Here is a 26,179-nt window from a genome sequence, read left to right as displayed (position 1 = left end):
CATAGAAATTTTATTATCGTAGCATAAAGCACAACTGCCACTTAACAGCACAGAAAGAATCAACACAGTCCCTGCCCTCATGGTACATGTGCCTCAACCACATTCCTTCAGATGATGGACAAGTGTCCAAGAGACCTACCAAGAACCATGTGGTTGATGTTAATGACCAACTACAACAAAATGGGCAGCCCCGGGCAGTGGTGAGAATGTGGGCTTAAATTCTTTTTTTTTGTTTTTAAGTAAAAACATTTATTTATCTTCCCTTCCCCTTTTTTTTTTTTTATTATACTTTAAGTTGTAGGGTACATGTGCACAACGTGCAGGTTTGTTACATATGTATGTATACTTGTGCCATGTTGGTGTGCTGCACCCATCAACTCATCAGCACCCATCAACTCATCATTTACATCAGGTATAACTCCCAGTGCCATCCCTCCTCCCTCCCCGCTCCCCATAATAGGCCCCAGTGTGTGATGTTCCCCTTCCAGAGTCCAAGTGATCTCATCGTTCAATTTCCACCTATGAGTGAGAACATGCGGTATTTGGTTTTCTGTTCTTGGGATAGTTTGCTGAGAATGATGGTTTCCAGCTGCATCCATGTCCCTACAAAGGACATGAACTCATCCTTTTTTATGGCTGCATAGTATTCCATAGCGTATATGTGCCACATTTTCTTAATCCAGTCTGTCACTGATGGACACTTGGGTTGATTCCAAGTCTTTGCTATTGTGAATAGTGCCGCAATAAACATACGTGTGCATGTGTCTTTATAGCAGCATGATTTATAATCCTTTGGGTATATACCCAGTAACAGTATGGCGATTCCTCAAGGATCTAGAATTAAATTCTAGTCTCTGTCCCTTACCAATGGCACAGCCATGAGCAAATTACCAAACAACTCTGTAATGCCAGGCCCCTAATCTGCCCAGTGGAGGAAATACTCCAACTCCTAAAAGTCATATGAGAATTAAGACCGCACAAGGAGCTGACCCACAGGATAAAGAGAGCAGCTGTTCCTTCCCTTTCCCCCAACATGTATTTCCCCAGATGCCATCCTACATGTTTACACTGAAGAGATAAGCCTCTCAGTAGGAAGATTCGTAACCATAGACAGTTGAAAAGAGAAACCTCTTTAAATGCTGGTTTATTAAGAAGAATGAAGGCAGATGAGACTGGGGCCAAAGATCTCTGCGCACCTTCCTCACACTCCCTCGTTGATCATGAGGCCCAGGGACGTGGCCAGGAGGCCGGGCATCAGCAGCTGGGGGAAGAAAATCTCTGGGCTGAACCGTGGGTCCCTCACAACAGGCAGGCAAGATTTGGGTGTGGAAGAATACATACAGTCTCAGGTGGTAAAGCTCACTTACAACTTCCTTTTTCTTGTCATTCTTTCAGCCTATGTTTCAAAATCTCTAAATCCAGAGCAGCAAGTTTCAAAAGCAGAAGTAGAATCAATGATGGTAACAGTCCAGGACACACAGTGCTTGCTCCATGCCAGGCACTGTTCTGAGACATTTACGTCTATTCTCTCACTTCATCCTCACCAAAGGATGGGTAAACTGAGGCAAATAGGTCACATGACTTATCTCAAGGCTAAAAACATGGTAAACGGGGGAGCCAGGGTGAAAACCCAGCAGTCTGCTTCCTAGTCTTTATTGTTATATTCAAAGGCTTCTCCCAAGAACTTGTTCTCGTACTGGCTTCACTCCCTCCCAACTTCGTATGAGTTTCCAGCAGAATCACTTTAATGAATTCTGCCACCTCACTTTTCCCGGCCATAATAGTGTACTGGAAGCAGTATCTACGTAACAGCAGTTCCATGAGGAATTACAAACAACATGCCTTCACATGCTACTCAAAGAGAGAGAGAGAGAGAAAGAAAAGGAAGGAGAGAGGATGTGTACTGAGAAGTGCCAAGTGACATGCAATAGCGGGTACACCTTCAACTACGTGACAAGCACTGTGCCAAGTTCTTTATAGTACTGTACATATGTGTGTGTGTGTGTGTGTGTGTGCATGTAAGTGTATGTGTGTAGGTGTGTATAAGCACGTGTATAAATACAAGTACATACACATCTGTGTATGTGTGTGTATATGTATATGTGTGTGGATGTATATAAAATAGATATTTTAAAAATATATATCTTATACAGAAGGCTATTTCATACAGGTCTCAGGAAAGACAAGTGACTTGCCCAAGGCCACAGGGCCTGTGAGAGTGCTGTAGACAGTGTTCGAATCCAGGTGTCCAACTCCAAAGCCCATGCTCTGACCTACTCACCACACCCAAACACCCTGACTTGACCCTTAGTGACAAACTGCTATGATTTTTATGCCAGGAAACCATGGTAGCACATCAAATTTCTGAAGCTTCACTTTTTGCTGTCTGTAGCATAAAAAGACATTCAATTAAAACAGAACCACACCTGGGGCCAGATGTGCTTCCTTTATAACTTTAAGAAGTCTCAAATCACTCTCAGGTGTCAGCCTCTTGAGTTAGATTAGAATTTGCAAAAATAAACATTCATTCATTGTGTTACGAGATCCTCACCAAAGCCCTAAAGAAATTTACCTTCATGAATACTAACAGCATCTTGAATTAACATATCACTTTTTTAAAATAAACGTGCTTCAAAGACATTCTCTCCCAGAGATTAAAATAACACAAAACTATGACAATAGTGGTCATCAACATCTACTATGAACCAAATATTGTTCTCATCACTGTACAGCATTACCTAATTCAACCTCTCAACTACATTCAGTAGTAGCTATTACTGTTATCTCTGCTATTAATTATTCCTTAAAATGTCATTTAAGAAATTCTGACTTTACTTCTACTCTATAGATATTTCTTCTGTAGACTTTATCTGATGCTAAAAAAATTTGCACAGGAAACAATTTGTTCCATCTAATCTCTTCTTCCAACATATTAGAGACTCTCGCTGTTAAAAAGAACCTGGGAAGCCTCTGTCACGCACACAGCTGTGTAAGGAGAAGGACCTCTCTCCGTTTTCAGGGCTGACCTACAGCGGGGACACCTACTTGAGAAATAAATTTGCATAAACTTGAGAAAGCAATGAGCACCCAGGGGAGACGGGGCTGCCGCTTGGGCTTGCTACTTACCAGCGCTGTGTGAACTTTAAGATGTGCCTGTAGCTTATATTTATCTGGAGTCGAGTAGTCACAGCCGTCAGTGGGACACTTCAGCAAGATGTTACTGTGTTTCTGAATTACGTGGCGTTTAAGGCAGTTTTTGGTGATGGAAGAATAATGACACTGGGAGCAATAATACAGATGTTCCCGGGTGTGGGTGCGGACATGCATATCAAAATGCACTTGGTACCAAAAAAGTTTGCCTAAAAAAATATTTTCACATGAGAACAAGGAAGTTTTTTTTTGACTGATTTTGAATTTTTTAAATTATTATTATTTTTTATCTACCATATTTATCTCCCTCTTGCACTTGTCCGGGTCGCCCTTCATACTTTTCACCACATTTCTGCCTGAAAATTACTTTTCAAAGGTGGGAGGTTGCAAATATTAAGGGTGCTACTATTTTTTGCATGATGTCAGGGCCAGCAGAGGAGGAAGTCAGTGTTTACTGAGAACCAGTTATGGCGTCAAATACCATGATGCACATGCACAAATCTGCTAGTCTCTAAGTTCTACTGGCCCTCCTGGGACAGCAGGTCTGGAGCTGGATTTTCGATATCCTGCACCGCCAGCTCCCCAGGAGTTCCAGGAGCCATGCTTTCATTGTGAGTTGCAGGGTGCTATTTGGGACCTCCCTACAGAGAGCTGCAGCCACTTTTGTAACTTTTGTAACCTCTCTTGGCTGATCTAGTAGTTGGCCACAATTTAAAGCTCAACTTTAAACTTGTCATGTGCCAGAAGAAAGATTCTTCTTAGTTAGAGTTCTGGTAGAGGTCATGGGTAACCCTCAGCACACACACCTGACCAGGTCAACACGGTCAACTGTGCGACCATCCCGGCCGCCTCCGTAAGACTCCAAGCGCTAACTGCCACACAGCGGTCACCGTTCCTATCTACAGTGGAGGAGGGTGGCTCACTTAGAAGGTGTTCTCTGCAAACAGATGTGAGCTCAAATCAAATGCGAGGTGACCACAGCGTGATGGGAGTGGACAGGGCCACGCACCGGCGCTGCCTTTCCTTACCACAGTATTCACACTCCAGGTCTCCATAAACCTTCCGGATCCGCTCGCACAAGCTGGTGTTCATTTGCTTCTTCTGTAAACTGTTCAGGACCTTCATGAATGCGGTGATGCCCGACCGGTGCTCAGGGGCAGCTTTGCAAGAGTCAGGCTGATGTGTGACGGTGTCCCTACCACCAGCTGCTGGAGGGAGGAGGTCTGAGGCCTCGGTTGGGTTTGACCTGAGACACCTGCTGGGATCTGAGTCACCAGCTGAAAGCGCAGCCATGTTCTGCCCTTCCCCTGGGGAGCTCTGGGCGCCCTGGCTCTCCTGGTCTGACCCAGCGCTCTGGGCCTTGGACAGCAGTAGTGTGATCACTTCACCTTGCGTCTGGACTGAGCTTGTGTGCTGTGTGTCTGGGGGCTTCTCAGGAGCAGCATGAGCCTCTGCAGAGGAGCTATCATTTTTCAACAAAAAATCATCTGAAACCACCTCTTGAGAATGCAGGTCTGAGGAGGAGACCACAGTGGTTTCCAGCTCACAGGGTGGCAGGGCTGTGCTTTCAGCCTGCGGGCAGGCCAGGTGAATGGCTGGGGCAGGCACTTCCCCAGGGGCCTCCGGCTCCTTCCGGTCCTCCTCCGGCTGAGTGTCCCCAGGACAGGCCTCTTCCTTGAGTGCATTCATGCCCTGGAGGGCAAACTCCTCTTCCACCAGCTGCAGCTGGTCCCCCAGAGCTTCTTGCTGGATGTCCCCACCAGGCTCCAGGAGGCAGAAGCTCTGGTTGATGGAACTGGTGAAGACCAAGGCCTCTTGGGCAGCCCTGTGCACCTCTTTGATGTGGGAGCGCAGCCTGATGGAGCTGACGAACTTCTTGCGGCAGACGGCACAGACATACACAAAGGGGTGCTTCCTGACATGCAGTTCCAGCGCCTGGTACTTGGTGGCCCCATGGCCACAGAGCTCACAGGCAAAAGGCCACTTGTCTCCGTGGACCAGCATGTGGCGGTCGCGGTCCAGCTCATTCTTAAACTTCCGCTCACAGATGTGGCAGTCATAGAGCAGCTGCCGCTTGCCCTCCCTCGTCATCAGGCAGAGCTCGTCCAAGGCCTCCTTGACCTTCTTGTCCTGCGGGTCATGTGCATCTCGGATGTGCTTGATGAGGTTCTTGACGTCAGAGTACTTCTTCTTGCAGAAGCGGCAGTGCTGCTTGATCTTCTTGTGCACCCGCTCGATGTGCACCTTGAGGTGGCCCTTGCTCAGGCAGGTGAACGAGCAATAGTCGCAGGCGAACTTCTCGCCGGTGTGCTTGCGCAGGTGCACGTTGAGGTTGGCCTTGATGGCACTGGCGTAGCTGCACTGGGGGCACTTGTACGGCTTTTCATTGGTGTGGATCCTCAGGTGGGCCTGCAGCGAGTGCTTGAACTTGAAGACCTTGTTGCAGTATTCACAAGTGAAGATTTTGAGCTGAGTGGGACCTAGCCTAGAAACAGATGACAGTATGGTTACATCTGGAGATCTTGGATGTTCCTCATGAACTCTACATCCTTGTTATGAACCAAACACTAAAGGCTGAAAAGTGAACGAAACTAGACAGACACTGGATGGGTGCATTCATTCACTCAACAAACAGGATCAGAGGGCTCATGTGGGCCGTGGTCCTTCAGGAGCTCACAGTCTTGTGGGAGGGAGGACAGGTTGGCAAATGTTTGCATGACAGCGTGGTATGTATTGATAGGAATACGCACACGGCAAAAAAGGAAAAAGACCTCTAACCTGGATTAGGGTAGCTGAGAAAACTTGAGGAAGAGATGTCTGTCTGGACTGGGGCTTCAAGAAAAGGAAAGAGGGAAGCAAAAGAAGGAAGATGGAAGCGGAAGGACAGGTGTGCCGTCTACTACATGCACAATAATAATCAGCTGTGTTCCAAGCTGACCTAGGTGGTTCTGTGATATTTTAATAGGACTAATCTTAATGGAATGAATTCAGTCTGCTGCATAAGACTGGAGGCAACCATCTTTTCAATAGCCTGGTAAAGCCAGACTTGCCTATTCATTCAACCAACTGTTGGGGGTGACTCTTTTCCTTTCTGCAAGTTTCCATGTGAGGGCCACCCATTAGTGGCCTTTCTCCACATCCTTACTTCCTCACAAGAAAAGAGGACCAATGTGTTTGACTGGTGACTTCAGAGCAGGACCTAAGTCACGAGCTGAGCTCTGCCTATTTCTGGTGAGGATGTGCCTGACTGGGGTAAGCATGGGATACAGTGGGCACTTAGCCAGCTGGGCCTCTGTGAGCCTGGCCAGAGTGATCCAGGACTGTGGGTGGGAGAGAAAGTCTATCTCATTCTGAAGGCAGTAACAGGAGGCTCCTGCTGACTTGTACCACACTGTTCTCCTCCACATCTCTGTCAGTCATAGAGCTGGTGTGTGGCTCTCCATCTTCCTCCTCCTCTATCACGGTTGGTTTAGAACTCAGATGGGGAAAATAGGGTTGCTGTTTATTAACTTCATATTCCATTTATTCATAAATGGCCAGCATTTGTTAACACCTGCCCATGTGTTTCAGATACTGTGTCAGATTTTATGCATGTGGTGAAGAATAAAAGCATGGTCCGCCTGCCTCATGAATTCTCTCTCTTTCAATACAGCAATGTGTGTGCTGAATGAGATGGTAATAATAACAGCTAATAATTATTGAGTATGTGTAGTATGATAAGCTCTATGCTAAGTATTTAATCCCATCTGTATTGTTATACTCATTTTACAGATGAGAAAACTGAGTATTTACCCCATGTTGTACAATTGGTAAGTGGTGAAGCCAGGACTTGAACCTAGGAAGACGCCAACTCTAGAGCCTACACGTGCATGCTTATCCTCTCTACTGCCTGAAATCACTGACACGCAGCGACCCTGCCCCAGAGTGACCGTACTGCAAAGAAGGCTCCCTGTGTGGGGTTTCCATTGCTGCTGGAATGGCCAAGCCTTGTTTCTGAAACCAGCAAACGGCAATCACCAAATTACCACACCAGGGACAGGCACTGACAGATGAGTCTAAGGAGGCAAATGAGGCTTCTTCTCCAGCTGTAACTGCTTTCTCTGGACAATGTGTCCAGGTTATCCAAAAAGGACCTCAAACGTACTAATAATCATGTAGTGCTATTAACAAGGTATCATTCAACTGAACCCACTCTCACTGTAAAGTCTATAGTTATAAAACTATCCAAACAACTGTGTCTGACCAACACAGGTGGCCTTGTCTTTAAATTTAAAATATTTAAATGGATTGCAGTCCATAAATACCAGAGGCTACAATTCACATGATGTAATTACAATATTTAAATTTGGAAGTTACTAGTATGCCTGCATGCTAAGCCCAAGGCTAATTTAAGGAAAGTAATTTGGATCTTTCTCAAATGACAAAGATATCCAGAAGGTGATACATATTATTGGCACAAAGAATGCCAAAGAAAGAAACCCTGGATTCATAACATTAATTAAATAAATAAATCAAGACTTTGCATATTTTCTCTTCTACTGCAAGATCTAAATGGTCACAGGAGAATCTTTTGCTCTGATTTTTTGTATTATTAGGCAAATACCTGGTAAGGCCCTTAATGCCCGGGTTCCCCTCGAGGATAGTGAATCTGATGAGGATGCTACACAGTCTCCATCTGACTCTTAAGTCCAAGTCATTGACTGTGACAGTGAACCGATGCCAGAGCTTCGATGTCCATGCGAGTTCTATGAAGTCACTTTACTCCAAATGCTGCCTCCTCAGAGAGGTACTCTCACCACTGCTTTTACAAAGAAATCCAGCAGAACTTTAAAAGGTCATACTCCTTAATTCAGTTATTCCACTTCTGGGAATTTATCCAAAAGAAAGAATACAAATTTCAGATGATGGTGCTCATGGCTCATTTTCCACAACAGTTAAGAACGGGAAGCTGTTCGAAGGTACCAACATAGGGAACTAGTTTGTTTGCATGTTTATCTTTCTTCACTTATTCATTCCCTTAAAAACGTGTTCCAGGTACTCAGGATACAAAAGGGAACGAAAACAAGCACAGCCCTGCTCTCTGGAGCTCACCTTCCAGAAAGTGCCATAGGCCAGCCTACGTAACAAATATAAAAGTAAGCAGACAAGGACCATCAGGCTCCCTGTGAGAAGGATAAGGGCCGGACACTCTGAGAGTCCAGTCAGGGTAGATTGACTTGGTCTAGGGACAGGGAAGGCCTCCCTGAGGACAAGACATTTGAGCAGGAAGCTGAAGGACAGATAAGCATTAACTAAGAAAGAGGGAGGAAAGGCATCCAGGAAGAGGAAGAGGTGCCTGCAAGAAGAGACTAAGGAAGTGAAAAGAGGCCCAGATGGCTGGAGCAGACGGCAGGAGCAAGAGTACTGGGGAACCACAGCACAAGGCTTAGAGGTGGCAGGGCTAGTCTTGGAAGCCCCTTGTACCCCCAAGAGCAAGGCAAAGCCCAAAAGGGTAACAATCAGATGAGCATTTTTAAAAGATCTTGTTGGCTCCACTGTCAACAGTTGAGCTGATTACACTATATCCTTATGAAGTTATGCCTTGTTGCTATAAAGCAAAATGTTTGTGATTAATTTGAGTAACAAACGCATATAAATGTAATGTGATTAAGTTTTTTAAAGTGACAGCCGGGCACAGTGGATCACGCCTGTGATCCCAGCATTTTGGGAGGCCAAGGCGGGTGGCTAACTTGAAGTCAAGAGTTCAAGACCAGCCTGGCCAACATAGTGAAACCCCATCTCTACTGAAAATCCAAAAAAAAAAAAAAAGCTGGCCATGGTGGTGCACACCTGTATTCCCAGCTACTCAGGAGGCTGAGGCAAGAGAACAGGCAAGAGAATAGTTTGAACCTGGGAGGCAGAGGCTGCAGTGAGCCAAGATTGTGCCACTGCACTCCAGCCTGGGTAACAGAGTGAGACTCTGTCTCAGGAAAAAAAAAAAAAAAAAAAAAGACTTTTAAAAAGTGAGATACAAAATCGCATATAAAATATAAACTCAATTTTATAAAATGTACATGCTGAAAAAAAGGCTGGGAGGAAACACATTTAAAATAATAAGTGATTATCTTTGGGTAATAAAATCATAAATGACTATTTTCCCTCAGTTTTCTGAACTTCCAAAATTTGTTATATAATAACTCTGTATCATTTGTTATGAGAGAAGAATTATATAACCTAAAAGTTTTTAACCTGTATTTTACCAAGTAAAATCCTTATGCAAAAACATCTCTTTCATAGTTATCTTATAATTTGTACAATAAAATATTAATAGAATGCATGACAACAAAAATATAGCCTAGATCTGTTGATTAAATATTCAGTGTATTTACCTGTAACTAGATTAACATTTAGCTGAACCCCTCCCCAACAGACCTTGAAATATTGTGAAGATAACTAACTAAGGCTACAAATCAACCTGACTTGAAACACAGAATGATTTTAGAGACTTAATTCTATTACGAATTCACCAAAGGAATGAGTGTTTTTACAACTTCATCAATAAATTCAGTTGTTCACATTTACAAGAATAGAGGACTGAGGCTACAAATTAATGAAGCATCCCACATGATATAATAATATAATTTAATGAGAGCACTACATGTGCCAGGCACTTTGCATATTTTATCTCTTATTCTCACTATTAAACTAAAATTCTATTAGACAGTCTTAAAATTGTGCAACAAATGTTAGATGCAAAGTAACGTGTGTCAAGTTACAATGGAGTATAAGCTTCATGAGGGCAGGGGCTGCATCTGTCTGATTCTTTGTCATATCACTAGTGCCCAGCACATCAGAGGTGCTCAATTTGCTGAGCTGAACTTATACAGAATAGTCTAGAGCCAGCCTAGGTCTATTTCATTCTAAAGCTTATGTTCTACTCAAAAACACCCCATTTCTCTTCTTCCAGAAACAGGAAAACCACTGGCAACAGGCATTTTCTTGGTCTTTCCTTCTAGTTGGGAGAAATGTTTTCAGACCTCTGGGGATCAGAGTTTGTTAACTGACTTCAGAAGGTACAGGCTAAAGACAGACAATTCGGGGAGAGTGTAGAGAAACACACTGGTTTGCTATGGGTGGTCAACCGATCCAGTGTATCTAGAAGACAGTTTTTAATGTCAATTAAGCACTAGGTACTCATATCCTTTGCTGTAGCAGTTTGAACTCTAGCAATTGATTCCACAGGAAGTCTTGAAGTATGGAAAGATGTATGCACCAAAACGTTAATCATTGCATTGTCCGTAATAGGAAAAATTGGCCATATAAACTAAAATACATCCACATAACAGTAAACACAGCTTTTTAAACTGTGTACTAAAAATGAAAGACTTTCAAGGTGTAGTAAGCTTTTTTAAAAAGTTTTAAACAGTACTTTTGGTATTTAGTATTTGCAAAAAGCAACAAAATTAAACCAATATATGTTAGTATATTTCGAAAACCTTATAGAAGCACACGAACTAAACTACCACTAGACAGAGTAACTCTAGGTTACTTTAACACCACATTATATGGGATATGTGAGCCTTCTGCAACACACTTGTGTTACTTTTGAAAGTGGGAAGGAAATAAAGATTTTTCTAAATTGTAATATGTGAAGCTATAAATATCTAAAACTTTACTAAAGTTATGTTTCTATTTCTTTTTATTAAGGTAAAAAATAGGTTTGCTTTAAATAAAATGCCCTGGCTTAAGCCAACTGGTGCTCAGTTCTATAAGCACGCTACTCTGTAACACACTGGAAGCTCTGCCAGCACACTGAGGGCTGCAATGGAGGGGTAATTCTACCGCTGAATCAAAGAGTCAGTATCTTTTATAAACAAGTTTATAAGTAGATCCAAACGAACAAGCATGCTGATCCTTCCTGCACTCTGTGGAGTTCACTCACTTCCAACCTCTGGCTAAAGTTACGGAACAAAACACTTTACCTGCTTGACTTCATTGGTTGCTCATAAGGTGTCTGCTGAATGGCGTATTCCTGGTAGCCTCTCCGAGGCACCAGGTCTGCTGAAGTGGTCTCAGAATTTGTAGCTCCTGTTTCAGGGGGCCCAGCCTCCACTGGCACAATCTTGGTAGCACCTGAGATTGATGCAAAAGGCATTGCTTATTGAGAGGCATCGAAAGTGGGCAATGACCCCACTGCAGCAGAGCGGATGGTGCTGGGAAGTATATTTCTATACTGTCTGATACCCACGCAAGATAGTTTTCACTCAGCTCACACATTTAAGTTCTTTGGGCGGAGGTGGGGGGGGTGAGAGTGTGTGCATGTTTTTGAGAAAGTAAGGACAAGTTTTTCAATAATCTGTCTAAATGTCCTCTTGAGATATATTTTCACTTGATCTACTTATGTTAAAAAAGTATACATATATATACACACACACATATACATATACATATATATGTTACTTGCAAGCTTTTATATAGGATCACCCATGTCAAACCGCATTAAAGAAAAAGATCCAATTCACCCCTTGTTTCTGGAATTGCAAAGGAATTATTTACACTTTTCACCCTTGCTTAAAGAAATATCAAAATACTACCACTAATTTTTAGAAAAATTCTAGAAACTTTCTCTAGCAACAATTGAAAATCGGAAATTCTCTTCTGGGTTTCTTACTCTCCAGAATAATACTGTTCTGAAGTGAGCAGGGCTGACAAAGTGACTTTCCAGAAAGTTCTTCTAGTCACACAATTTTATATGGTCTGTTCTCTACTGATCACCTTGGTCTTCAGCAATGTATAGAAGGAGAATTTATTCAGAGTTTTCATTTTAAACAATGAGTTACTCTTAGCATTGAAAATAGGCACTTAAAAGGCTGTAGCCATCCTTAAAATCCCAAACTTAATTTTTAAATTTTATTTGACAGCAGTCACCTCAACACATAGGGAAAAAATTATTATACTTTGAAACACAATTATAAACTGCTTTTTTTTTTTATTAAGGGTACTATCCTAGAGGAGATCTTTTTAAAAAATATAGTGCAACATATCCACCAGTTATTTCATGTAAAAGAATACAGAGATGGAAATTTCTAATATTATAAAATATTTGGTGAACCCCTTCTAAAAATACAAAAAAAGATCAGAGGCACCCCCCAGGACACCACCTTAGGACATTTCCCACTGTCTTGATCTTAAAAGAAAAGAAAAATGAGAATAGAACTCTAACCTTTGAGAGAAGGAAATAGTGGGTGTCTCTGTCAGTTTACGTCTTTTCTATGTGTAGAGAGGAAAAAAATACAAAACAGAAGGTGGGCAGAGTTAGCACGGGTTCTGGAGCAGCAGCCTGCATGCGTCTGGCTGAAAGGCCTGGCCTCACATGCAGGACAGCATGGCTGAGAGCAGGAGGGGAAGGCACACACCCAGCAGAAGAGCTGGGTGAGGGGAGGAAGAAAACAAACTGCTCCCGGAACCACTACTCCAGCAGGAGCAGCACAGCGGGGTTGTGGGACCGCAGCAAGAACAGCAGCCCTCACAGTAGCCCTCACAGCTTCTCCTCTATCCATTAACCACAACACCTGGGCAGTAAGCTCATCCTCTCGAATTAGTGGGTGACTAAATGGAGAGCCCCACCAATGCACCAGCTCTGTGTTCTGACTCAGACTGTGACATCAGGCTACCCTTAGCACAGGCTTGCCAAGGGTCTTGCCTTGTCCTTTCCCGCTTGGTGCAGTCACCTGGAATTGCTTCGTGTGCAGTTAAAACCACACTTATGATGGGTTTCTTCGCCCCAGAAAGCTGTCCAGCCTCCTTTCCTGAGATCTTCTGGACTTTCTCTGTTTTCTGCGATCGTGGTCTTTTCGAGGCTTTTTCCCGATCATCTTCCTTACACTTCTTTTCTAGTTCAAGGTCAGACTCGTTACCTAAGGAGCAAATACCAAGATGCATAAGGTATCCTTTTATATCAGTGGCAGAGTTGGAGGGTAAATATTACTCTTTCACGGGACAGTAAAGGAAACACAGCTCTTTGGTCTGCAGTGCCACGCAGACCACGGAATCACTGTAGGGACCATGGTGGCTCTTCACTCCTTCACTCGATTGAGTACATGTTCACTGCTCCCTGCCACAGGCCATCACCTAGGCCCTGGGCACACACTGTTGGGTGAAGCAGACATAGTTTCTTGTCTTGTCTTGTCTTCAGGAGGCTTAGCGGACTTCAGAATCATTAATAAACAACACTGCAGAGAAGATAAGGTCTCCAAGATTTATATTCTAAGAAATAAATCATTCACGTATTCCACTTACACTTATCAGCTACTGTATGGGTGCCAGGCATGGTGGACAAAAAGAATGAGAAGGTGCAGACCCTGCTCTCGAGGGCCCCACAGTGCAGGGGGAGAGGCAGACATGCAAACAGCACAGGCAATCCAGGGCAGTCTGCTGCGCACCGAGTGAAATGAACAAGGGTCTGAGATGGTTACAGGAAAGGATGGTAGATTCTCTCCTTTGTGGGGAGGTAAGCCCTCGGTTCACATAAAAAGCAAGCATGTGCAAAGCAATGGTTAGGGAACACAGGCAAGGGGTATGGGGCAAAGGAGTGGGTGTGGTGGAAATGATGTGTTCCAATCTAGGGACAGACGGCAGAGCCAAAGTATAAACCAGTGCCCAAGTATCCTGTGTGGTGAGAACTCCATAAGGAAGCAGGGAGACAGAAATAAAACCAGGGGAGGGCGTCAGAGCTGGGCCCAAGAGGGCCCTGAATGGCCCTGAGAAGCCTGGAACCTTCCTTTGGGGAACCAGGGGTGAAACATCAATGTGCATGGAGACCAGTCAGGCCTGGGGAGGGGGAGAAGCTGGAAGGCAAGGAGGCTCAAATTTCCCACAGAGGAACAGCCTGCTGGGTGGGGAGACAGAGTCACGTCTTCTGACGGCTCACAGCGAGCCTGGAAATCCAGATTTACATGAAATCTTCTGATTTTTCAAGGCTGACTCTCGTCTAAAATTTCTTGAAACAATGGAAGAGAGAAGGGAAACAATGCCTGGGGCCTACCTGCTGCCTCTGGAAGGTCGGAGAGCCACAGGTGTCCAAGCCGGGAAGGGTTGGATTATATTTGTGCTGCTGCTACAGACAGCAAAGTCAACGGGTTCAAAAAATGTTGAAATACACTGAAGAGGGAACGTGTCAGCCACAGAAAGAACAACAGCTAATTCCACATGGCTACCCTTGGCATTAGCCTGAGGGGTAAGAAAAGCTTCGATATCCAAGTGAAGAACAAAGAGGCCATCTCTTGAATGCACACTATTTGAGATTCCTAAGCAAGGAGGAAATAAAGGGAAGGGAGGAAAAGGAGTTTTCTCTTTCTTAGAAACAGAGCCACAAAACCTGAAATAACCTGCCCAAAATTCACTTCCTCAGAACATATGATAAATGCACAGGGAACAATTTCACATAAGCCTTTCTCAGCCATTAGCGTGGAAGCGGATGAAGGGAAGCAGGGTGCGCAAGCACAAGGTGGGGGTCCAGAAGGTGCTGCAAGGTTGGGTTATAGGGAGGTGAGATGGGAACCATGCAGCAATACGGCAGAAACAGGAGAAAACAAAGGGAGACAGCCAGAGGCCATTCGGTCCCTCTGTTTCCAGTGATTCAACTCTGCCTAAAGCCAGTTCCCCAAGTAAATGTACCAAGGAATGCCTGAAGGGAAAAGATAAAATAGAGAAGTATTCTTTCTTAGGGAGACGGGCTGGTTAAAGGAAAGCTCACTCAGGAAGAGGGAAGAAAAAACTTGGCTAACGGCAGATTGGTCAAAACAAACATTCTAATTTTCTATGTTCTATGAAGTTTTTTTTGGTGTTTGTCCCATAATCCAGGTGCTTGGACCATTTTTAGACCTAGTGAAACAGTTTTATAGAAGTTCTTTCATTCACTGGAAAAGGTCCTTAATCATATAACTAGTATGAGCACTAAATATGGTAACATGGAGCTAAAAAGAATGAAGAGATGAGATCATGAGTCAGACAGAACTGCATCACTCTCCACGGCTAAAGGGACAAAGTCAAGACCATCAGACAAATCCCTCCAGTGAAGAGCAGGGTGACCCCTATAAAGCCGGAGAATGAGGAAAACAAGTGATCTCAAAGTCACTGGCAGTGCCTACATTTTGTAGGCTTGATTTGCATCACGCCTAACAGCAGGTTTTGTTTTATTTTACTTTTTAGTGCCTATAATAAAAACATTTCAAAAGGTCTGCAAATTGCCTGAGTCACAGAAGTTCTTTTTGTGGCCTACATACTGGGTGATACACATGCATAAATAACTATAGCAGAATATATTGGACGCTATAAAAAGGTAGAAACAACATATTACAGAATTTTTTGCTTTTAAAATGATGCTTTGCTTTATACCGGAATTCACCATGGGATACAATTCAATACGTGGGTGATATGCTAGGAATAGATTTGTTCACATTAAAAAAAAAAAAAAAAAAAAAAGATCTGAGAATTAGAGCTTGCCAGAAGCTAAACCCAGGTTAACAGCATGAATCAACAAAAACCAAATGACATTCACCTACACCAAGAAGCAGCAGCTGAAGAGATCACTACGCTGCACCGGACAAACTGCGTCTGCATAAACTGCGTCTGGACTCTGCTTTAGGCATCGTATGTTAGGAACGCACTGCAGAACTGGGTGGCTGGACGTGGGTGAAGGTCTGGCACTATGCCGTTTCAAAAGCCAATGGAGACCTGAGCTGGCCTTGGTGAAAAAGAAAAGACTACACAAGAATCTCATCTGTCCCCTCACCAGTCCTACAGCTCCAATTTGAGTTTCCTTCCCCGTGGCTGCTTTGGGATGTGCATCGTTGGTATCCACCCTATCCGTTCCCAACACCTGTCCCTCCTGGAGCATGATGCTACTTCCCACTCCAGGAACTCGGAATGCTGCTCCATCGGAACAGCTAGGGCCACAGGACCCAAGCCTGGCCAACGGGGAGTGAGGAGAACGGTCCAGGGACTTTCAGGAGTGGGTTTTCCTTCCTCATGAGGAAAGTACCTCCTCACTGCCAGAACTGAAGCAACTACCCAGCAGCTAGGCGAAGCCAAGTGAAAGACCATGATAATGCCTCAGGCATACAGAGAGAGAGGTGAATCCTGGGGCTTTCACGGCACAGAGGTGTCCCTGAACCAGCCCTGGAACCTCTGTGCCCGGACTTCTTGTTACATGAGAGAACATTCTCATTATTAAACTCGTTTTTAACCAGTGCCTCTGCTAAGAGTATCTTGACTGACACACTCTCGGAACCATCCTCCTCCACCTAGACCCTAGAGTGAATTGTTTCAAAAGTCCCAATCTAATTCTCACATGCCTGCTGAAAACCCTTCATCGGGCTTCCTTCCCATTTCCTTTAGGAGAAAGTGCTAGGTAAAGTCCTCCAAGAATTGCCACAAATCTTCTCCCACTATCCCTGCACCATCAAGGCCATGACTTGCAAGCACACACCCTCACGTACTTATCTCCTACCCCTCTGGGCTCCAACAATGCTGAACCATAAGTTGACCGACACCCAGTGCTGTTTGTAGCCCCTGGACCGTGGCACACAGCCAGGCATGGCACAGTGTCCTGATCCATACACCCCTGCTTGTCTGAGTGACAAGCCAAAAGGCAGCTCAGATCTCCCCTCCTCTGTGATACTCTGAACCCTTCACCTTCTTACTTCCTCCATTCTCTTCACACACACACAGAGCACCGAACCAACGGTTGGACTTTCCACACTGCTTGCAATTATCTGTTGACATGCCTTATCCATATTGTGACCTCTTGGAGGTTGGGTCCACTTCTTCTTGCAATTTTATGAAGCCTAACATAGGCCTCCAGAGGGCTGGAGCCAGACAGTGAAGAAGACCTGCTCTGTTGTGTTCAAAGGATGAAGCTAGGACCAATGGGTAGAGTTCCCAGTGACAGATCTCAGAGCAGAGAAAGGAACTTCCAACAGTTAGAGATATCCAAGGAAAGGGTGTTTTTCAGACACGTTTCTGAGGAGGGTTTTCCAGGAAGTCACAGATACCATTGGAAATGCTGTGGAAAAGACTCTGAACCAAACAACGTCTAAATCTCTAAATTCTAAGGCCCTCACATACAAATAGGTGGAATTATTACATAAGGTAGGAGAAAGGAAGTTGCAGGGAGAAAAGAAGGAGAAAGAGTGAAAAATATGAGAGATAGTAAAAGAAAAACCTGGAAGAGATAAAAGAGCAGGGAATAGAACACCACTCACTTTCAACCCCACTGGGCCGCACCAACCTCGAGTCTGCACTGAGTGCAGGCTCTGGTCCTCCCCTAGGCAAGGGACAGTGGGGCTCTTCTTGTATCCCATGGCCCAAATGTGATCAGTGCTCTGGACACTGTCTAGGCAGACAATTCTGTTAGTCACCATGGCAGCATCTTTTTTTTTTTTTTTGAAGTAGAATCTCACTCGGTCGCCCAGGCTGAGTGCAGTGGCGTGATCTTGGCTCACTGCAACCTCTACCTCCCAAGTTCAAGTGATTCTCACGCCTTGGCCTCCCAAGTAGCTGGGATTACAGGTGTGCACCATCCCATCCAGCTGATTTTTGCATTTTTTTAGTAGAGACGGGTTTCGCCATGTTAGCCAGACTGGTCTCAAACTCCTGACTGCAAGTGATCCACCCACCTCGGCCTCCCACAGTGCTAAGATTACATGTGTGAGCTACTGTGCCTGGCCCATGGCAACATCTTGAGAGTCAAATTCCCACTACCTACCGTAGGGACCCCACTAACAAGCCCTTGGCATTGCTCCTTCCCTGTCTCACTCTTCTCACGCCCCTTCCTGGGACTACCCCTCAGCTAAACCACCTGTAGCCAAAGCTGCTTTCAGTGGGAAACCTAAGCTAAGACTCTGCCCAAGTACTGCCCAAGTACCTCAAGACTGCCCCAAATACACACCTCCAAGCCCCCACATCCTTCATCAATTCTCTGTGGCCTCATGCAACATGGATCCACAGTCCACGCCGATTACATTCTATTCTTGAGAGCTTCAGAAGCTTCAACACTAAGCTTTCCAACTGATTCAGGCACCATGGTGCCAGGCACTGCACTGAACGGCCTTGGAAATGGTTCTTGGAGATTATCTTAACTGATCCCTTGAGGCCTGGAGCACTGTGAAAAGAACAGAGCTCCCACAGAAAAAGAACACGCATGCTCGCTCACAGGCAAATGCTAGGTGCATTTAGGGAGTAGCAAATAACTCCAGGTAAAACATCCAGTATGGTTGGGGGTGGGAGGTGAGGCAGGAGAAGAACCGGCATGGAGACCCAGATGCCACCCAGAGACTCTGGCCTACAAAAGCAGGTGCTTCGTGGAGAGAAATAACAGGTTCTCCATTGCACTCCTGTACGCGCCATGCTCCTCACAGCCCTGAACCCAGCTCTCTCACAGCTGCATGACTGTGTGTTTCTCATGCCCAGCATTAGGTCTGGTGTGTAGTACGTGCTCAACACTTCTTTGTGGAAAGCAAGGAGGGTAGCTTTTACAGGGTAAAAGAGAAAGACATATTAACAACAGCCTTGTTAGTAATTTTCTGCCCCCTCCCTTTAGGACACCAAAGTCCTCACTCCCATTTGACCTGGTTGTTCACCAATTTCCCTATATCTTCACTTGACCCACCTTTGTACTTTTCAAAGTTGCCCTTTGTCCACTGAAATGCCTTGAGGACCCGACCTAGAAGTCATGCTGATGACGCTTTTCTGAGGGTTTGGCATTTCCCATCTTCAGCTCACATGTATCATGGCCTTTCAATAGATGTTTTTCAATAGTCTCCTGCTTCCTCTGAATTACGGACTTTTTAAACTTTTCTACTCTTTCCTGCCTATGTTCCCCTCCAGTTTCCTCTCCTTTTAAAAATTCCATAGCTGTCGATGGGTTTTGCTTCTCCCTCTTGCGCATGGCTGCTGCATTCAGTCATGCTGTGAACTTGCTACAAACCAGCTGGCCTGAGCAACACAGGGGCCGGCTAACGGAACCACTGCAGAAAGGACAAACCAGCTGGCCTGAGCAACACAGGGGCCGGTTAACGGAACCACTGCAGAGAGGCAGTGGGTATGCAGCACTCCAGAGTCAGAGAGGCCGGGGTAAGACACAACTTAACCACTTGCAATGGAACTCTGGACAATTGATGAATCTCCCTAAAATGACTCATAAAATATAAAATATAAATAAGGACCTCAAAAGATTGCTGTAAGAAAGAAGAACACAATTACTGGGAAAACCTTAGGCATATACTAAACATCCCATCAACGTTCACCCTCTCTGCCTTCTGAAAACATATCTGGGACACCACCCCAAAGACTCTCTCAGCCACACACCACAGCCACTCTCACTCCCGTCTTGGTAGCCACCCTGATGGGCACCAAATTTAGAAATCCTGAGAACCAGATGAAATTAAGTCAGTAGTCAGAGGCAATCTTGGGGACAGCTTCCCACCTCTGCTCTCAGCAACTGGTGGTTCTAGATGACCACAAGAGCGTCCCATGCACCCACACATCTGGAGCAGGGGCCATGGTTCTGCACAGTGATGCAAGAAAACCCCTACCTCCACATTCTCCCAATGAACAAAGCCCTCCTCCTATGTTGGAAGTGCTTCAGTTCGTTCAATCCAAAATATCTTGGTTTAGATTCAGCTTTGTTTTTAAGATTTTTACCATCTCTACCGTGCAAATTAAAGAAATAGACAACATAATGTCCCAGCTAATATTAATAACAACAATTAAGATTAGAAATTTCTTGGACAATGACATGGCAACACAGTAAGAACCACGACAGAAAGTCTGGGTTCTAATGTAGACTCGGTGACCCCAAGCCTTTAGGGGCAGATGGGATGGTGGCGGGTCATTCTGTACAATTTCCAATCATCAGGCAGTTATCACCCAACCATCTCAAAGGAATGCCATCTACACTACCTGTGAACCACGCTGGGAACAGAGACTTCACCACTACAAAACAGACAGTTTGTATGCTGACCTGCTTAGAAATAAGCTGCGCTGCCCAACCCGCCTTGCACATGCACAAGAGCCCTCTGAGCTGCCGTAAACCATGGGCTTGATTCACTAAATTGCAGATAGTCTCAACCATGGTTACTGACATGGTTTGACTGTGTCCCCACCCAAAACTCAACTTGAATTTATCTCCCAGAATTCCCATGAATTGTGGGAGGGGCCCAGGGGGAGGTACCTGAATCATGGGGCCTGGTCTTTCCTGTACTATTCTCATGATAGTGCATAAGTTTCATGAGATTTGATGGGTTTATCAGGGGTTTCTGCTTTTGCTTCTTCATTTTTCTCTTGCCACCACCATGTAAGAAGTGCCTTTCACCTCCCGCCATGATTCTGAGGCCTCCCCAGCCATGTGGAATTGTAAGTCCAATTAAACCTCTTTTTCTTCCTAGTCTTGGGTATGTCTTTATCAGCAGCGCGAAAATAGACTAATACAGTTACCATGAGCAAATTCATTGCTACAAGTTTTCAGGAAACACGAACAGAGAAAGACACTTTGCGACACCCATATTCCTGCTCCAGAGCCACTCATCATCTTGTGCAATCATGGCAACAGAAGAGAGGTGCGGCACTGGGCGAGTCTGAGTGTCTGCCGGCTTCCTACCCCAGGCTGTCCCGGTATGTGTGGTGTTTGCTGCAGAATGAGGCAGCGAGTCACACCCCTGGTTTCCAGTCTCTGTGCATTTTTATTTGCAACAAAGTGACTGGTTGTGACTAAGGAGGGCCAAGTCAACTTCAGGTCTGATTTCAAGTCTGCCTCTTCAGTTTCTATGCCTGCTTGTTGGTTACCCTCTCCTCAATTTGGTTAAATATTCATACTAATTGTGTCTCATCTGAAAACAGAATTTTTTTTTTTTTTTGATAGGGGGAACAAATTTTATTTTATTTTATTTTATTTTTTATTATACTTTAAGTTCTAGGGTACATGTGCATAACGTGCAGGTTTGTTACATATGTATACTTGTGCAATGTTGGTGTGCTGCACCCATCAACTCATCAGCACCCATCAATTCATCATTTATATCAGGTATAACTCCCCAATGCAATCCCTCCCCCCTCCCCCCTCCCCATGATAAGCCCAGTGTGTGATGTTCCCCTTCCCGAGTCCAAGTGATCTCATTGTTCAGTTCCCACCTATGAGTGAGAACATGCGGTGTTTGGTTTTCTCTTCTTGTGATAGTTTGCTAAGAATGATGGTTTCCAGCTGCATCCATGTCCCTACAAAGGACGCAAACTCATCCTTTTTTATGGCTGCATAGTATTCCATGGTGTATATGTGCCACATTTTCTTAATCCAGTCTGTCACAGATGGACATTTGGGTTGATTCCAAGTCTTTGCTATTGTGAATAGTGCCGCAATAAACATACGTGTGCATGTGTCTTTGTAGTAGAATAATTTATAATCCTTTGGGTATATACCCAGTAGTGGGATGGCTGGGTCATATGGTACATCTAGTTCTAGATCCTTGAGGAATCGCCATACTGTTTTCCATAATGGTTGAACTAGTTTACAATCCCACCAACAGTGTAAAAGTGTTCCTATTTCTCCACATCCTCTCCAACACCTGTTGTTTCCTGATTTTTTAATGATGGCCATTCTAACTGGTGTGAGATGGTATCTCATTGTGGTTTTGATTTGCATTTCTCTGATGGCGAGTGATGATGAGCATTTTTTCATGTGTCTGTTGGCTGTATGAATGTCTTCTTTTGAGAAATGTCTGTTCATATCCTTTGCCCACTTTTTGATGGGGTTGTTTGTTTTTTTCTTGTATATTTGTTTGAGTTCTTTGTAGATTCTGGATATTAGCCCTTTGTCAGACGAGTAGATTGCAAAAATTTTCTCCCATTCTGTAGGTTGCCTGTTCACTCTGATGGTAGTTTCTTTTGCTGTGCAGAAGCTCTTTATGAAAACAGAATTTCTATCTCCAATACAAAGTTCAACAAATATCCCCTACTACTAAACAAAATATTCTCTTTATGAGATGATTTTCCTTTCTCACTTTCTATTTTCAAATTTTCTTAAGTGTCCATATTCAAACTAAATATCATTTCTGCACAAAATATATAAATATTTACTTGGAAATTATATACACACTACAACATTTATTTGTTCTTTACTAGCCACAGTTCGTTCAGCAGACACTTAGGCAGTGGTCAGCACTGTTCTAGCATCTGTAATACCTTAGTGTACAAAACAGAGAGAGAGCCCTCCCCTCTGCAGTTTACATGCTAGTGAGGAAAGAGACCATCAGTTTAAAACATAATAAACAACTAAACTACACAGTATGTTAGAAGGTAATCATTTACCTGAGTCTGGTAGAGTGCAGGCCTTTGGGAAGTAGGAAAAGTTTGTGTTGTTAAATACAGATGCTCCTCAATTTACAATGAGTTACATTCCAATAAACCCATGCAAAGTCAAAACTATCATTAAGTCAAAAATGCACTTAAAACACCTAACCTGCCACATATCATAGCTTAGCCCCTACCTTAAATGTGCTCAGAACACTTACATTAGCCTACAGTTGAGCAAAATCATTTCACGCAAAGCCTATTTTATAATAATAAAAATATGAATTTTATAGTAATAATAGAAATAAAAATAAAAGATCAAAATTTCTAATTCAGAGTTCAGTTTCTACTAAATGCATGTCACTTTCACACCATAGTAAAGTTGAAACACCGTAAGTCAAACCATTGCAGTTGCAGACCACCAGCAACTGTGGTCTGGTGCTCTAAGCTCTGATCTAACAAACACATTCACACAAACAGTCCCTACTGATGAGGAGAGTTATTGTAAGTGGCTTGTCTATTATTTGTTTACTTGTTTCTTGCTTGTCTCCCCTAGGTGGATGTGAGTTCAGTAAGGTCTGGCAGGATTTAGCCTATTTCACTGGAAGTCTTCCACCGTGCCCAAAACATCATAGATACTCAGTAAAGTGGGGAAAGAGAGGAGCGGCCTCCAACCTCACAAAGTGGGACAGTCATCCAGTCATTAAACAAATAGCAAGGGAAGGCCTCCTGCAGCCACTCAGGATGCTGCACTTGCCGCAGTCTCCCTCAGTCTCCACCATGCTGGTGAGGCAGGACTGCTCCCAAGCCCCTTATAAAGATAAGGAGTCTGAAGCTCAGTGAGGAGAAGAGGGGACTGAGCCTGGACACTGTCTCCATGAGTGGCACACCCAGCATCACATGGAAGTCCAGCAGACTGCAAGGTGAGTGCTTCCCACAACCCCTCCTGCCTCTGATGCTCTGCAGGAGCAGAAGTTTAGACAGAGTGCAGAGAGGAACCAGCTGAACAGCTGGCTTCACAATGAGATGAGGTGACGGTCAAATGGCAGAGTGCAATACTGTTTACGGTGGTGGAAAGAACAGAGGGGCCTGGCTAGTGGACCTATAAGTGGTTTCCATGAACAGCATTTTTGCTTTCACCACAGGCAGAGGTGTGAAAGGGTTGCAGGCAGCTCAGGCACCGCAGCATCCAAACACCGCTCCTTTCCTCCTCGCCCACCTCTCTCTGACCGGGGTCTTGGGCCCAGCTGTGCTGAAGGCTGAGGTAGACAAAGTAAGGCTGGCATTTGCTCTGTGCACCCTCAGCCAAGTGCCCACACACAGCAAGAGACCACTTGCTCCTAATCACTCCATGTACATAAACAGCCCCACTCCAGCCGGAGAAGGCACGCTGTATGGTCAAGTGCACAGCTGGCTCCTGGGTACAACAGACTGCTTCTCTGGCCTGGCATCCAGGCCCAGGCATTTAAAGTCCCCATTGGCTTGTCAATGGTATGCCCAGCGCTTCCAGATCTGCAGTGATTCTCTGTGCTATGAAGAGGCAATTCTGGGGGATTGAAGAAAGCCAGAGTTCTGTTCAACAAATAAATGTCTACCTCCCTTGCACTGAGATACACTGAACCTTCTGGCAATAAACATGGCTGCTAAAAGTCACTCTTCTGAGATGGCAGGATACAGCGCAGGATCAAAGACCCCCAGCTGAAATCCAAGCCCCCTGGCTGATGCTGGCGGGGAATTTTGGGTAATTTACTAACCCTTGTTTCAGAGAAAACCCAGTTGAGTCCCTGGGCCTAGGCAGGATGCTTGACAAAGAAGAGCTGGCAAGCAGATGTCTTTTAATAAACACATCCTAACATGGAAAATAAGGACACTGAAGGGAGCCCCAGGGGTTGCAGGGCTGGCTGGGGTGACACAGGCCAAACTCCAAGTCCTCTAGATGCCATTCTCAAAATGAACCCTCTTCAAATATCCTGCTTCTTCATGTACATGTGCTAATTACACAGTTAATTCTAAGACAGTATTTTGTTTTCGTTGTATTAAATGTTTAAAAATATCTTCACTGAACTCTAGAAAAGACTCTTTTCCAGAACGTAATTTTAGTGAGATCAATAGCTGAAATCTGTCTGAGATGCTTAAGAGGAAGAGCAGACTAGATGACATCGAACCCCAGTGAGCTCTTTATGGCCCTACCCTGGGCAAGCCAGATCACAGGAAGGGAGACCAGCAATAACTCCATCAGCAACAGTGGGTTTAAACAGAAATTTCTAACAGTAGTCTATGCCCATCTGGTACTTTCCTTTTAGTCAATATCACAGAAGGGTGATCAACTGTACTATTAATGCTATAACAATACCTTATCTTCTGAGTGGCACATGACAGTCTGCAAAGCACTTTCATGAGCATTAACTAGCACCTGTAACTCTGCTATTACGTACACGGTGTGTGTTTTTAACCAGTCTTTTTATGGTTCACTTTTTTTCCAAGGCTCTTATAAATGTGCTCCTCCAGAAAACAAGGGCCTTAGCTGAAGTCCCCTTGTTCATCTAGTTTTACATCATGCAGCATCACTGTCTGAATTCAGTTGTGATCGTCAGCACACTGGGATGGTAGTTTTCAAATTTTTTTAACTGGCAGGACCTTTTTCCTGCTCTTCAGGCAATTTCAATATAAATAATCTATAAAAGGTACAATCTCTCAGATTAAAGTGGATGGGCTCCCTGCTAGCCTCCCACACTTGTCCTCAGTATCCCTCCAGCCCCAGCCACTAAGCATCTCTGAGGAGCCCTGGAAACAGCATTAAAACCACTGAATTAAGAGGTACAGTGTACTACGTGAAATACGGCTTTAACAAAAAGTCACTGTTTTGAGAACGCATGGTGAAAAACACAAGATTTGGAGTTAAAGGCATCTCAGCTAAGATCCAGGCTCTGCCTTTCAGCTGGATGAATTTGGGACACTCTAAACTTATCCGCATCTGCAGAATGAGTCACTGTAAGGTTCACATGAGGGAACAGATGCAGAACCTTCTCACATGGTGAGCACACACAGTAGGCCTTCAGGAAACACTGGCTGCACACCAGTCTGTCGACTTCACGCCCAAAAATATACATGAAAGTCCTACGCAGGCCTGAGGTTGGGATGATGACTTCTTCCTGGCTTCTTCCGGTTTGCATTAATCATGAGCTGCGGCCAAGCCCCTTTCTCCCCCTACCACCTAGCTTTGTGCGTTTTCCCCAGGTGCTGATGTTCTAAGAACTGTAACTTTTACTGTGCAGCGCTGCTCTTCAACCCTAGCACATTAACATACTTCTTTATATTTCATTTCCTTTGGAAAAGACAGCATTTGAAAAAGCAATGACACCACACGACGTGGAATGCAAACCTTAAAGAGGGAAGCAGATGTTGGCAAATGGTGTGCATGCCCCGCGGGGCTGAAGCCCTTTCTACCACGACAGGGTCTAGCGCCCCTGCACGGAGTGAGGGGCTCTGATGTAAACTGGAGGGGGCCATTACTTAAGGAACAGAGACCCGAGTGTGTCCCTTTTAAGGGCAGATAATAAGCAAGCATCCAGAGCCCCTGAAGTTCTGGAGGGGTCCCACTTGCCCTTCCAGGTCGCCCCTTCCCCTTCTCCACCCAGCTCCCAAGGCTGACCAGTAAGGACCACACAATGGGCCCTACTGCTCTCTAGCTTCCAACTGGGTTTGA

The 26,179-nt window shown here is 44.6% G+C and overlaps 1 protein-coding gene across 7 annotated transcripts in view; it reads right to left on the bottom strand.

Annotated features, from left to right (window-relative positions):
- ZFAT (zinc finger and AT hook domain containing) overlaps positions 1 to 26,179 on the bottom strand; it is a 234,020-nt gene that overhangs the window by 121,798 nt on the left and 86,043 nt on the right. For 6 of the 7 annotated variants that reach the window (XR_001001369.1, XM_011938135.1, XM_011938139.1 and 3 more), the window contains 4 exons: positions 12,861 to 13,046; positions 11,112 to 11,262; positions 4,179 to 5,635; positions 3,127 to 3,359 (listed from right to left, as the gene is read on the bottom strand). Coding sequence is in view for 6 of the 7 variants with exons in the window: in XM_011938135.1 (XP_011793525.1) it covers positions 3,127 to 3,359; positions 4,179 to 5,635; positions 11,112 to 11,262; positions 12,861 to 13,046 (2,027 nt within the window). In the remaining variant the exon portion in view is untranslated. The remainder of the gene's footprint in view (positions 1 to 3,126; positions 3,360 to 4,178; positions 5,636 to 11,111; positions 11,263 to 12,860; positions 13,047 to 26,179) is intronic. The other variant, XM_011938140.1, reaches the window with a different exon arrangement.

This window comes from Colobus angolensis, unplaced genomic scaffold (assembly GCF_000951035.1).
Source record: "Colobus angolensis palliatus isolate OR3802 unplaced genomic scaffold, Cang.pa_1.0 Scaffold17, whole genome shotgun sequence".
Classification (NCBI taxonomy): Eukaryota; Metazoa; Chordata; class Mammalia; order Primates; family Cercopithecidae; genus Colobus; species Colobus angolensis.
The sequence above is the reverse complement of the archived record's forward strand: the minus strand, read 5'-3'. Positions and strand labels throughout refer to the sequence as shown.